Source organism: Rhinoderma darwinii, chromosome 5 (assembly GCF_050947455.1).
Source record: "Rhinoderma darwinii isolate aRhiDar2 chromosome 5, aRhiDar2.hap1, whole genome shotgun sequence".
NCBI lineage: Eukaryota > Metazoa > Chordata > Amphibia > Anura > Rhinodermatidae > Rhinoderma > Rhinoderma darwinii.
Window position 1 is genome coordinate 57,583,121 of NC_134691.1, and position 14,777 is coordinate 57,597,897.

Sequence of the window (14,777 nt, forward strand, 5' to 3'; positions counted from 1 at the left end):
GGAGGAGGGTAAGATCTAAAATAATGGGAGATAAAGCACATGAGGAAAGGAGCAGAGTGAGGAGGGGAGATGGGATAAAATGATCCACCCCGGTTCTTATTTACAGCAAATTTGGAACATACAACTCCTTAGCTGAAGAACTTCTGCTGTAAAAGTGGGAGCATCGTGTTATTTACCGACTTAGTACCAAGAATTGCAATATTCAGTCTCACAATGCTTGTCTAGAGAAGAATATCTGCGTGACACGGAGTGACTGACTGTACAGGCCCCCGGCACGTGGCTCTGACATGTCCATGACGCCTCATTGTCCGTTCTGATGTCAGAATATGCAAATACTACAGTTCTTTTTTTACTTCTACAGTTTGTCCCTGGAAAACTCCAATATGATTGACAAGTTCGGAGTCTGATGTGTCAGCGGGCAGTCCCCGCTAGTTCTGTCAGACACCCATGTAGTTGAAACAGGATCAGCGTCCAGCACGTACCTGTATTGTACTGTAAATAGTGGTGTATTTTCGGCAACAATCTAAATTGTGCTCAGGTCGCTGCTAAAACCTTCTCAGTGCTTGTTTTATAGTATATATATATATATAAAAAAAAATGACAACACAAACAAATGAGGTTAAAAAATGTATTCAACTTCTTTTTAAAGGATTGCATTGTACTTTAATATTCATCGACGACAGTTGTGTTTTTTCCTGTCTTCTATCTACAAATCCTGCTTGCGGCGTCGCTCGCCACTTGTTCTCTCGCTAACACTTTCCACGTAAAAGGTGTAAATCACGACACATTGCGGAGCAACGCGACTGTGACCCCCCTCGTATTAAATGTTAAGAATCATGATACAACTAAATTATACGCTGCTCCACTCTCGGCCTTGGCTACTTTTGCTCCGTTCAAAAAGATATGGGCTACCACGCTGAAATAAACGAAAAAAGACAGAACTGTGCGTGTTCTGCCATCTTATAAAGCCAGCAGCAGTCTTTTTTTTTTTTTTCTTGTACATTTTACTCAAAAGATTTTTTTTTTTTTTTTTTTGGCAATAGCTTACAACAGCTTTGTTGGCAGCCATGCAATAAACATCTGTGGAAAAGATGTCCCATGTGAACAGCCGCTGTACGCAGGATTTATTGTACTAAATAAAGCAAGTCCAGGCCTCATCAAATGGCTGTGATGTCTTATAAACCTCAAACTCTATAAAACTAGAGTCCTCGGTACGTACACATACATATATCAATCTTAAAATAAAGTTTTCAGTCCGCGTTTAAAATTACGTTTTTTTTTTGTTTTTTTTCTATTCAGTCATTTTGGAGAAAAAAAAATAAATAAAAATAGAAAAGGCTAAAGTGTTTTGCATATCTATGTGGAAGAACAGAAATCTCTACGCATTAGTATCAGAAAGAGGACTGTACAGACTACACAGCTTATATACAATTAAGAGTGTGCAATTTTACTTGGCTGGGCAGAAAATAGATGTCCATAATAATTCATTGCTGGATTCTCACACGTCGCAGCTGCAGCCGCTCATTCTTGGCCGAAGCCTTCCGTTTCTTCAATGGCGAAAAGCAGCTTCTCTTTCAACTGTTCGTAACTTTTATATGGTGGTAAATCCAGGCGATTGAAGCTGCAGAGGAAAGGCGCGTTATAAAAGGTCGGGATCTACAAGCTGCATTCAGGGACTTCACTACAGTAGTTCTACGAATGTCAAAAAGAAATCATAGACCGCGGTGTCTGTCTCAGCCATTGTTCCGCTGACATCAGTGTTTGTGGAACAAGATGTATTTTTTAATGCCACCATTTTGGGGACGTACACATAAATTTATTAACTTTTTAACGTTTTTGGAGTCTTAAATTTACACCGTTTAATCTGCTGGCCGTTTTGATTTACGGCGATACCAAATTTATATATTTTTTTTTTTTATGGTTCACTACTTTTACACAACAAAAACACTTTCTGTAAAAGCCCTATCCTAAGAGCCATACCCGGTTTTTTATTTCTGAACCGACGTAGCGGTAGGAGGGCTTATTTTTTGCAGCACAACTTGTAGTTTTTATTAGCACCACTTTTGGGGTACATAGGACTTTTTGATCTCTTTTTGTTGCATTTTTTGGACGGCAGGATGAACAGAAAACAGCAATTCTGACATTGTATTTTAGTTTTTACAGTGTTCAGCCTGTGGGTTAAATAACACAATAGTTTACCAACTCTGCTATACCGATTGTGTAGTTTTTTCCATAATAAAGCATTTTGTAGGGGGAAAAATTGGGCTTTTAATTTTTTTTTTAAACTTTATTATACTATTTTTAATTTTATTTTTAGTCCCACTACGGGACTTTACTATGCGATCATTTGATCACTTTCATAATATACTAAAATGCTTCTGTATTGCTGTGTATTATGCCGTCAGGGTAAAACTGACAGGCATCTATTAGGAAAGACCTGGGGGGGCCTTTGTTATGCCCCCGGATGCCATAAAAACCACCGGCATTACGCATTCACGGTCTGCCGATGGGGTGAGAGGAAAAAGCGCTGTGCCATTAAGGTGTTAAAGATTCAACTTACCACGTATGACTTCTTGGCAGCCACGTTTCCTTCCCAACTTTTTCAATGCAGAACTTCTGAGGACCGTTGCTTCCTGCAGTTATAATATTTGATGTTTCTATTAAGAGGAAATGCAAAGTATTTCACAATGTTTTCTCCTGCAGATTTAACACTTACCCATCAACTCGGCAAATCCACCTAGAGGTAATCTACAGGTGCCAGTGACAAACTGCAGCAAACGCAAGCGAACCTCGTTGTCCATCTCCTTTACAAACTGCAGGATAAAAAAAATATTATCATCCGAGGAGGAACCTGGTCTAGGAGAGTCTAATAAGCAGCAACATAAATGTACAATAAAAACGGAGAAATGGTTTCAAGGATAAATCCAGTCACACGTGACCTTACACAAGCGACAAGCTTAGAGATGACAACCAGGGACGACATTTGTACAACAAACGGTTTAATTTTTATGGAAATGTCCAGAAAGTAACTTATATTAGAACATAAAGGTGTCTCTTTAATGTAAACATTAGGATAGGCCATCAATATTTGATCATTTTTGTCCAAACCCTGGGAGGGAGCCTCACACATTAAAGGGGCGGTCTGCTTAAGACAACCCATTATATATGTCCTAAATGACCACTTCGGACCCCCCTCTATTAACCAGGGCAGAGAGTTGCAGTAAAGAGAGTCTCTCCCACACCGGCATATTCATGGAATACACAGACAGTCCATTCACTTCAATGGGTGGCATGTAATGCTCCACTTCTGCAGCTGGAAACTTCCTCAGGTGAGAAAACAGTTAGTGGGGGCCCTGGGAGCAGGATCTCTGCGGCCACCTCATTGTTGGGGTATATTGCCAAAATGAACAACCCCTCTATAGTGCAAATTACCTGCCAAAACCAGATGATCTGCTTGCTGTTTCTAGTATAATGACGGTACACGGTGTTCCGCTGCCAGTCGGATAGATCCACTTCTTGCATGCCGCACAGCATTACCTAGGAGACATAAACCAGTTTTACAGAAGGTGCCTAAAAAGTACAATGTGACAACTTTCCGCCAAAGTTGATCTGCCCCACGGAAAACCGTCCCTTCACAAGCACCCAGAACTTTCCATGAAATGTGCCGAAAAGAAATAAAGTAGATGAAAACTACACAAACCGATTCTGTAGCAGCTGCCGCAAAGGTTAACCCCTTAACGACATGTCACGTGCATGTACGTGACAGACGTTAAGGGGAAGTATGGAGCAATGAAGGCCCCCAGGTCTGCCATCTTTGCACAAGACGGTCAGTATCACCATATACTGCAATACATTAGTATTGCAGTATATCATGCAAGTGATCCAAGGATCGCTGATTCTAGTCCCCTACGCCGTACTCGTATCAACCTGTAGAATAAGGTGAATATGTAGTTATTACCGCCTGATGGGCGCCGTAAAAACAAAAACACCCCAAAAAATGGTGTGATCTGTGTTGTTTTGCCCATTTCACCCCACAAATAATTATTTTTCAGCTTCTCAGTACAGTGGTGATGCCCTGAAAAACTACAACTTGTCCCACAAAAAACATTGTAGCTAAAGACTGATTTTATCTGCAAGAGTAAAAAATATTAAAGCGTAACTAAATGTTCAACAAAGTTCTCACATGTCATAGTGTCATGTCGGAAGTTTTGATTGGTCGGGGTCCGAGCACGGAGACCCCCACCAATAGCTAAAACGAAGCAGCAGGAGCGCTCAGTCGCTTAGTTACTGTTCGGCTTTTTCCGGAAAGCCAATGTATCGGAGTACGGGCTCATAGACTTTCTATGGAGTCCGTACACTGTTACATTGATTTCCGGAAAAATCCGAACAGACACGAAGCGGCTGAGCGCTCACATGAGGATTTCAGCCGCTTAGTTTTAGCGATTGGTGGGGGTCTCAGTGCTCCGACCCCCACCAATCAAAACTTCTGACATGTCACTATGACATGTTAGAAGTTTGTTGAACGTTTAGTTACACTTTAACAAAAAAATGAAATCCAGCTTTAATCTGGCCAAATAGATGCGGATTAGCAAATATTCTGGATTATAAAACGGTCATAGAAAAGTATTAAAAGTTAACGAAAGATAAACTACAACTACTACCATCATGTTTGTAATCAGAGGAGTATTCTATATTTTTTTTAGACCACACAATATTGTCTTCTGACTGATGGAGCAGATTTCCTTCGCTCAGAACACTTTTTTTTTTTAATAACTGACTAAATAATAAATCGGTAACAATCATAAAATCGCTAACACAAATATATAGAAGTAAAGATGTACATCTGGATAAGCCCAACCTCTAACTCTTTTTCATCAAAATACTGCAGCCACTGTAGCGGGACAACGGCATTAAAGCCATCAAGAAAAGCTTTGGTTTGTTCTTCAACGCCTCGTGTAAATCTCCATTCAGCCATCAGACTAGAAGGAAAAAAGAAACCGGTTCAGAACAATATTCTTCAAGTCCAGTATATATATATAGCAGAAATACAGGGATACGGAGGAAAGCACCTGCCTGAAGTGTTCGACATGAAGAATATACAATGAATGAGTCGGGGAACATCGTTCTCAGCTATGAAATGTGTATAGTTTTCCGGTTAAAGAAATTTATTTTCAAATACCCTATTAGGAAATGATATTATAGGGGTCCCAACTTCAGGGCACTCATCTATGATCCATATTGGCGAGCAGCTACAAAGAGCGTCTCTCGGGAGGACCGATCACGCCCGCGCAGGACGTGGACTACCCATTGATTTATGCAGCCAGGCAATGCTTCATTTTCCCTGTACTGGGGCTGCAAGCTGATCGAACACCGACACATTCCCCCATAGACTAAAGGGGATTCATTGAGATCCCATCAGAAGGACAATTTGAGATTTACCATCAAGGGACCCTTCTATTAGACGGGCAGATATTCTATCATGAACAAGCGGCGATTGTGTTCGAAAGACGGTCTATTACACGTGACTTTAGTTGCTAAAGATTTTCACTGTTCAGATGTTACTGTGGTCGCTGCTCGTTTGCCCACACCCCATCGCTGAACTGTTAATGACTGGAAGATTCCTGATTAGACGAGGGGATGTGGCAATGATGAACGACGATCTTTCACTCGGGTAGATCTGGCCACGGAATCCCAACGATTTATCGTTCGATCGCTACACGTTATTATACAAAAATTCCCTCCGTGTAATAGGGTCTTAACAAAAAGATTGTTCAAAGTGAACAACCCCTTTAAGATGCTACCAGTAGATCCTGCTGTGAACCAATCTTAGGCATCAGTAGACACTACTCAACAAGTTGTTTGCCCCCCAGAGTCACAACCACCTCCTGGTAACGCCAGTACACAGTGGATCATCAGCCTGGTAATATGCAGACCCCCTGTAGATTCAACTCCCTTACCCAATGTATTCCTCCTTGTTCTCCTCAGTAACAAGGATATTCGATCCCCCAGGCTTGAGGTCGTGAGAGGTTACTTTTCCCAGTATCTCCATATCCACAGCAAAGTACATCTCCAAGTTACACTCTTCAATGTTATTGTCTCTGGAAATAAGCCGCGTAGAAGAAAATCACAAATAATATGGAAATATGTAGGAACGGGAAACAGAAGAACATTACAAATACTAATGAAATACTTAGGAACGGGAAAGCAGAAAACTGGACACGACCGATTCATCATTCGAGAACATTGTGTCACTTTAGCATGAACATTATTGCGGCCAGTCTATCCAGCATATTCTAAATCTCACACGTTGGTGTAATAAACTAATAGGAAAATATGCCTGGATTACTATTTAGAGAAGATAGAAAATTGGAGAGAAAACACTTTCTCTCCATTTTCAAAGAAGTGATATGTGGCCAAGTTTAGTCCCAATCCCAGCACACGGAGACATTTCACCGTTTACTTACCGGATCCATATGAGGGAGTTATAGAACTCAGGGTCGATCGACTCCAGGTCTTTGATGGTGAGCTTTTTGCTCAACATCCGTTTGTAGAATGGAAGAGAGAATCCTGTGTCAATGAACTTACCATGGAACAAAGCCTGGGAGGAAAAATAGAAGTCGCTAGTTATCACGGTCTACGAAGTAATCTACAAAGATTGTCCCTCCATGTTGCTTTAACGTAAGGCTCTGTTCACACTAACATCATGGCGTCCACTGATAGCGGATCCATTAGGCTTATGACGAATCAGTTTTGAAACGTTCTGCAAGGGATCCTACTGACATATACGGAGTCAGTCAGATTTCCAGACTGCTATTATGTCTAACCAAAAGCAAGATGACCTGACGCCAGAGTGAGCAGAGCCTAGACCACAACCATCAGTCAACTACACGTTATACATAAGGGGAAGAACATGTCCATACAAACTCATTTTGTTCCTGTGCTTTAAGAGCGCTGTTTTATCACAGTACAGTGAAAACATACGGACAGTGTCGTCAGGGGCTTCTCCAGTCCCGGAGTCCCCGGCCAGAGCGCTACCGATGCTCTAGCCGGAGACTCTGTAGATAAAAGCCTCTGACGTCACTGTCCACGTATGCAGAGTGACGCCAGCGGCTACCCCAAGACTGGGATCCCTGGGACGAGTACTGCCCGATGCTCCTCCCGGGGACTTTGGCCATGGGTAAGCTCGCCGAGGTTTACGTTTAACGTATACCTCTGACGAAGCCCATATAGTGCCATCTGTCACACATAGGCTTCCATGTTAAAAGAAACGTATGCCACGCGGTTTAGGTTTTTTTTTTGCGGGACCCCTTGGGATGGAATAGAGTAGTCTACTAAGTTATTCCATCCTCAAAAAATAAAAAAGGCATACAGACATATACCAGCCGGACCGATGCCAAAAAGACACAGTTTTGGCCTCCGTTGGGCTAATAGAGCCCTATGGACATGTTTAGCATGTACATCTGGAGCTTTAGGCCCTGTTCACACTGAGTTTTTTTTGCAGGAGGAAAATCTCCCTTAAAATTCCATTGGGAATTTTGAGGCAGATTTTGCTCTGCCTGCACGCCGATTTTCGTTGCATTTTTCACCAGCGGCCATTGAGTGCCGTGGGCATAAAACGCTGCGAAATACGCTTTCTCTGCCTCCCATTGATGTCAATGGGAAGTCAGAGGCATAAATGCCCGAAGATAGGGCATGTCCCTTCTTTTTCCCACGAGCCGGTTTTTACGCTCGCGGGAAAAAAACCGCCTTCATAGTTACATAGTTACATAGTTAGTACGGCTGAAAAAAGACACATGTCCATCAAGTTCAACCAAGGGATGGGAAAAGGGAAGGAAAAAATTTCTACACATAGGAGCTTATATTTTTTTGTTCTAGGAAATTATCTAAGCCTTTTTTAAAGCCATCTACTGTCCCTGCTGTGACCAGCTCCAGCGGTGACTATTCCATAGATTCACAGTTCTCACAGTAAAGAAGCCTTGTCGCCTCTGCAGCTTGAACCTTTTTTTCTCCAGATGGAGGGAGTGCCCCCTTGTTTTTTGAGGGGGTTTTACAAGGAACAGGATTTCACCATATTTTTTGTATGTGCCATTAATATATTTATATAAGTTAATCATGTCCCCCCCTTAGTCGTCTTTTTTCAAGGCTAAATAGGTTTAATTCTTTAATTTTTCCTCATAACTTAGATTCTCCATGCCCCTAATTAGCTTCGTTGCTCTTGTTTGTATTTTTTCCAACTCCAGGGCATCCTTTCTATGAACTGGAGCCCAGAACTGGACTGCATATTCTAGATGAGGCCTCACTAATGCTTTGTAAAGTGGCATTATTACATCCCTGTCCCGTGAGTCCATGCCTCTTTTAATACACGACAATATCCTGCTGGCCTTTGAAGCAGCTGATTGACATTGCATGCTGTTATTTAATTTATGATTTACAAGTACACCCAGATCCTTCTCAACAAGTGAATCCGCCAGTGTAGCTCCCCCTAGGACATATGATGCATGCAGGTTGTTGGTACCCAGATGCATAACTTTACATTTATCTACATTAAACCTCATTTGCCAAGTGGACGCCCAAACACTTAGTTTGTTTAAATCTGCCTGCAATTCATGAACATGTTCCATAGTCTGAACTATATTGCATAGCTTGGTGTCATCTGCAAAAATAGAAATAGTGCTATTAATCCCATCCTCTATATCATTAATAAATAAGTTGAATAATAGTGGTCCCAGCACTGAACCCTGGGGTACACCACTCATAACCGGGGACCATTCAGAGTAGGAATCATTGACCACAACTCTCTGGATACGGTCCTTGAGCCAATTCTCAATCCAATTACAAACTATATTTTCTAAACCTACAGTCCTTAATTTACCCATTAGGCGTCTATGGGGGACAGTGTCAAATGCCTTTGCAAAGTCCAAAAACACTAAATCCACAGCGGCCCCTCTGTCTAGACTTCTGCTCACCTCTTCATAAAAACAGATTAGGTTAGTTTGACAACTTCTGTCCTTAGTAAAACCGTGCTGGCTGTCACTTATAATGCTATTTATTGTCACATAATCCTGTATATAGTCCCTCAATAGCCCCTCAAACATTTTCCCCACGATGGATGTTAAGCTTACTGGTCTATAATTACCCGGGGAAGACCTAGAGCCCTTTTTGAAAATAGGCACCACATTTGCGCTGCGCCAGTCCCTTGGCACTATACCAGTCACTAGAGATTCTCTGAATATTATGAAAAGGGGGACAGAAATAACTGAACTAAGCTCATTAAGAATTCTAGTGTGTAACCCATCTGGTCCCGGGGCCTTGTGCACATTTATTTTATTTAATTTAGCTTGGACCATCTCTACATTCATCCAATTCAGTATATCAACTGATATATTAACAGCACTGGCACCGGCTACATCAGCTGCTCTTTCTTCTGTTGTATATACAGAGCTAAAGAACCCATTTAGTAACTCGGCCTTCTCTTGAACCCCTGTGATCAACTCCCCATTACCATTATCTAGGGGTCCTACATGTTCAGACCGTGGCTTTTTAGCATTTATATACTTGAAGAATTTTTGGGGATTTGTTTTACTATCCTTGGCCACCTGCCTTTCATTTTGTATTTTTGCTAATTTTATTACATTTTTACAGATTTTATTAAGCTCTTTATATTTTACAAAGGCTACAGCTGTACCCTCAGATTTGTATTTTTTAAATGCCCTTTTTTTGTCATGTATTGCCCCTTTCACAGAAGGTGTAAGCCATGTGGGGTTTAATTTGAGTCGTTTATACTTGTTACCTATAGGAATAAATTTTGCTCTATAATAACTCAAAGTAGATTTGAAAATCTCCCATTTATCATTTGTTCCATTATTTGACATTAGTTCTTCCCAGTCCATATCCTGAATTGCCGCCCTCATCCTGGGGAAATTGGCCTTCTTAAAATTAAATGTTTTTGCCCTCCCAGCCTGCGTTTGTTTTTTACAGTATAGGTAAAATGTAACTATATTATGATCACTGTTACCGAGGTTTTCACGAACATTGACATTCCCAACAAGATCTGCATTATTAGAAATCACCAGATCCAACAGAGAATTAATGGGAGGCATTTTCATCAGTTTTTTGGCGCGTTTTCCGCATCAAAAAACTCAGCGTGAACTCCCCCTTGCCGATGTACATGCTAAACTTAGGGTAAAAACGCAACTTGAACTAGGCCTAAGAAGAGTTGCAAAATGTCCCAGATTTTGGCGCAAATTATTGGTGTTAAGTATGCCAGCCTTGAAGTGGCGTAAAAAAGAGTAACATATTTAGCGGCAAAATTATCATACATCAGGCATCATTTCTGTCTGCTCTCGTTTTATCTCGTCTAACATTAGGACAGGATTAATAAATCTGCCCAATTGTGTATGGTCTATAATATGCACGTGTATTTCAAATGTATGAAAACTACTGAAGAAAAGGTTTAAAGGGGTTTCCCCAATATTAGTAGTAATATTGTAAGAATATTCTATCACTTCCTGATCAGTGGGGGTCTCACTGACAAGACCCCCCCCCCCCCCGGCCCCATAATCCTCAGAATGAAGAAACCAGATTACATAGGATTATATTAAAGCACTTATCATACTGTTCACAGCCTTAACTGTAAAACATGACCTTCTTTGTACGCGGTTCAGTCAAATACAGTTATGAGCGATGCCACCTCCACAGTGAGTGATATTTTCAGGAAATAAGAACTGACCATAGCAATGAAACGTCCAATAAAGCAGAAGTATGACAGGTGATCAGGATTGATCGTGGAGGCCGGGTTGATCTGCAGACAGTAGTTGCTTTTACCAGCATACTCAAACAAACAGTACATGGGATTGAGCACTTCGTGGGAGAGGAGGAAAAACCACTCTCTGAAAAGAAAAAAAAAAAAAATTAACAAGTATGCTCAATGTCAGGATGATGGACAACAGCAGTGCAGAAATGATGTCCACAGAGGGGTCATCACTGGACTCCATCCATGACACTTTCACTTGTAAAATTGGATTATTTATAATGTTACACACACAATATATATGGCACGGTACAACATTCCTTTTCAGTTTTATTCTTCTCAGCAAGTCCAGCTCTGTTCACACCAGCAATGCTCGTTTGCCATCAGGGGTTCCGTTAAAGTTGATGGCAAAAAAATATTTCAACATAAGTCAATGAGATCCTTCAGGATTCATTGGAAATTTATCATAGCCTTTACAGCACCATTATGAACAGAATCCATGACTCTTGTGTGAACAGAGCCTTATAGGAAGAGACTGCTACTGTTTGTAATATTTTCTACTTCAAAAGAAAATATTACAGAGTACACGGATAAATTGAGGGAGTGCAGGGGTTACATTTGTCCTATAGGCAACAGCGTACATAATTTTCCCTTTTATAAGCCATTAAATAGAACATAATTGTTTTCCCTGGCAGTATAAAATTAGTGAAGCTTCTAACTATCACAGTATTAGGTCAACTGTTTTCTAAAATAGTCACACACGCCTACACGTCTCCAAGTTCAACCTTTATCAGACTAAGTATGTGGTATTGCTGCCCACCTCTATTTACTTCAATACAGCAGAGCTGCAATAAGACACAACCCATGGACAGGCGTGGCACTGATTTTGGAAAACTCCTTACTTGTTAGTAGAAAATTTCAGAATCTGACCACTTTTACTGTAAAGAACCCTTTCCTACATTAATGATGGCCTTTTCTTTATCTAAAAATGACGTCCACTAGTTCACTGTACGGCTCTTCATTCAGGTGTCAATTCTCTGCGTTGACTTTGTATATTTATACATATTTATAAGATCACAAGGCATCTATTTTCCCCAAACATAATAAGCCCAATTTTTCTTGTCTTTTGCTGTGACAGACTTCCCATTCCTTTTTATTAATCTTGATAAAAATGATATATAGGAGGTGCAATATTACATTTATAGCATTGCCTTTTTATGCACATGTAAGAAAATTACCTTGCCAAACCTCCATAATCTAGACCTTCTTCTCCTCTGAACATAACATATAATCGTCTTCTTAAGTCGTAAGGCTTCAGCGCCATTATCTAGATGGGAAAAAAAAAACAACAATTGGGCCTAAGGTGAGCCAAAACGTCCTGTCCTAAATTAGAAGACCTGTACTAAAAACGACAAGTGATAGTGGGAGGCCCTGTTACAGATTTTGGATTGAGGCCCAGGAGCTTCATGTTAATGGGTCACCCAGGCTTCATAGAAATGCACAGCCCCTGCTCTTTTCTCCCTCTGTCTCCACTAGTTAGGTTTTACATTAAATTTAATGCAGTTCCTGGTCACTGGCTGCCTGGGAGTGAAAAGCTGGAAAAAAAACAGGCAAGAGAGCTCCCTTTTTTAAGAGAAAAAAAAGGAACCTGTGTATATATTATGAAAGAGTAGTGTCTTAAAAAAAACATACAGTACATTTGTGATGAAAAGTATGTAAGCATGTGTGTAACTTTTAACTTACCTGCCATAGAAACTTTGCGAAAAATAAATCTTTCTATAGGTTATTGCAATAAAAAAAAAACACGTGGTGTGAACAAAGCCTTATACTCACACTAGCTGACGGATTCATCTCCACTACATATTAGACAGAAGTAAGCAATCCGTTCTTGTTTTGTGAAGAGTAAAATAGGGGACCGGAGATTCAGCACGGCCGCTGCACATGATGAGTATATACCAGTATGCTGAACATATGCTGAATACATTCCATCCTAAATTCCCCTTCCTATGGCAGGGGTCCCTTGGAGTTAGCCCCCTCTTACCACTAATATGTACCTGTTGAAAAGAGTCTTCAAATAGTGTCTGCCGAGAAACGGTTATCTTCACATGGCTTGGCAAGGCGTTTGACTGCAAAGAAGTTTATAGATTAGTAATCATTTCATGTCTGCAAAATCTGGGGCAAACAGTAGAACACACTGCGGAGCGGAGAGAAATAAGACGAACGCCATCACCCTAATCACAGCCTGCGCTGACAGATAGGAGGGACATTCCGCTCACTGCCTTCAAAAGATTTGTCATTACAAAACCACCTTTAAAAATGATTACCTGACACAAATAACGAAAATGGGCAAGCTTCCACCGGAAACTGCGTTCATAAGCAATCTGCGGCCCCTTTGTCCTGAAACCGCAAAACAAATAGAAAAATTATTTTACTTTAAATAGACTGGATACTGTGAAGATATACAGAAAATCATCAGTCAAAGTATACACGCTTTATTAAAAACCAGAATTGTTTGCACTTTCAAAGAACACCCCGAAATAAACTAAAAACGTGTGGGAACCCCGGGACACTGCATGCACCATGTATTCTAGGAACAGTTCACCTTCGCAACCAATTTTTTATATTGATCCAATTCCTCTAAAATAAAAATTGAAGCAACTTTGCAAATAGTCTTAAATACAAATCCCCCATTGTTTAGTGTCCACAGCTCCTATGCAGACCTAAATGTTTCCATGGTAACAGACTACAAACAAACCTGGGCAATCTATTTACCATCCATCTGTTCATTACTTCTTAATAACTTACCAAATGTATGTTAGCAAAAATAGGGAACAGATGGAAGAGCGTAAGAGTGCAGGATCAGAGCACACAGTTTGTTTTGTGGTCTGTTACCACGGAAACATACAGGTCTGCATAGGAACTGTATACAGAAAATAGAAGATTTTCATTTATAGCGATTTGGAAAGTTGCTTTATTTTCAATGTAATGGAGCAATACATTTATTTTTTAAAAAGTGGTTTCAAAAGGTGAAGCGTTTCTTTAAAATGGGTTCTGGTTTATGTTTCTGAACGTCCCAGTTCCTCACAGAGGAGATAAATCTGTTCTGAAGCTACACTCTCAAACAAAATATATATTAGAAGGCACACGCGGAATTCATGACATAAGCATCAACGTAGAGCTCAACATATTGATCCAATTTTCTAGATCAGTTTGGATCAGAGAAGCGGCTGAAGTCCAGGAGACTGTTCAAGATCAAAAGCAATTTCTTGTGCAGGTGGGTTGAAGGATTTTATTCATAGCAGCCAAGTGAGCGCTTAGGAGCAGGGTATATTGTATGACGCACTGCACTGAAGCCAAGGTGAATGCAGATTTCCTATAGATTCTCTTATGCCCACTAAGACCCACACAAGAGCCATTAATAAAGCAGGGTACAACATTTTGGCATGCATGGAATCAGCCCGATCTTACAAGAAAGTGGTACAAAATGTGACCAGTTCGCTGTATCAATTGCACAAGAGTGTCAAGATCAGAGCACGCCGGCTGTAGTGTCACGTTATAGTTATGTAACATGTTTTGCTAGTAACAGTGCAGCATACGATAACTATAGAAGAGAAGTGGGTGGAGGTGTCAGCATAGTGGACGACTCTACCTTATATGACCAGCAAGGGGCAATCCGAGCTTAACCCCTTAAGGACACGGACAATTTTAGCCTTGAGGACAGAGCAATTTTTTTTACATTTCCCTCTTTGCATCCCGACGCTCATAACGCTTTTATTTTTTGTACGACGTAGTTGTATGAGACTTTGTTTTTTGCGGGACGAGTTGTACTTTATGTACGTAACATTTTTTGGTACAAATACATTATCGTTTAATTTCTATACATTTTTAATTAGATGAAAATGCAGAAAAAAAGCAGTTGCGCAGCAGTTTTAATATTTTTTTTTTTTACACCATACACCGATCATCATAAATAAGGTTATAAATTTTTTGTACAGGTTGTTACCGTCGTGGCGATACCAAATATGTC

At 40.5% G+C, this 14,777-nt stretch overlaps 1 protein-coding gene across 4 annotated transcripts in view; it reads right to left on the reverse strand.

Moving 5' to 3' along the window:
* Positions 1-614: 614 nt before the first annotated feature.
* Positions 615-14,777, reverse strand: part of WWP1 (WW domain containing E3 ubiquitin protein ligase 1) — a 117,251-nt gene continuing 103,088 nt past the window's right edge. For all 4 annotated transcript variants that reach the window (XM_075826033.1, XM_075826034.1, XM_075826030.1 and 1 more), the window contains exons 14-24: positions 13,075-13,147; positions 12,805-12,876; positions 11,989-12,077; positions 10,730-10,889; positions 6,465-6,598; positions 5,958-6,098; positions 4,859-4,979; positions 3,433-3,537; positions 2,717-2,813; positions 2,561-2,633; positions 615-1,621 (exon numbers count right to left, since the gene is read on the reverse strand). In XM_075826033.1, coding sequence (XP_075682148.1) covers positions 1,522-1,621; positions 2,561-2,633; positions 2,717-2,813; positions 3,433-3,537; positions 4,859-4,979; positions 5,958-6,098; positions 6,465-6,598; positions 10,730-10,889; positions 11,989-12,077; positions 12,805-12,876; positions 13,075-13,147 — 1,165 coding nt within the window. In that variant the 3' untranslated portion in view covers positions 615-1,521. The remainder of the gene's footprint in view (positions 1,622-2,560; positions 2,634-2,716; positions 2,814-3,432; positions 3,538-4,858; positions 4,980-5,957; positions 6,099-6,464; positions 6,599-10,729; positions 10,890-11,988; positions 12,078-12,804; positions 12,877-13,074; positions 13,148-14,777) is intronic.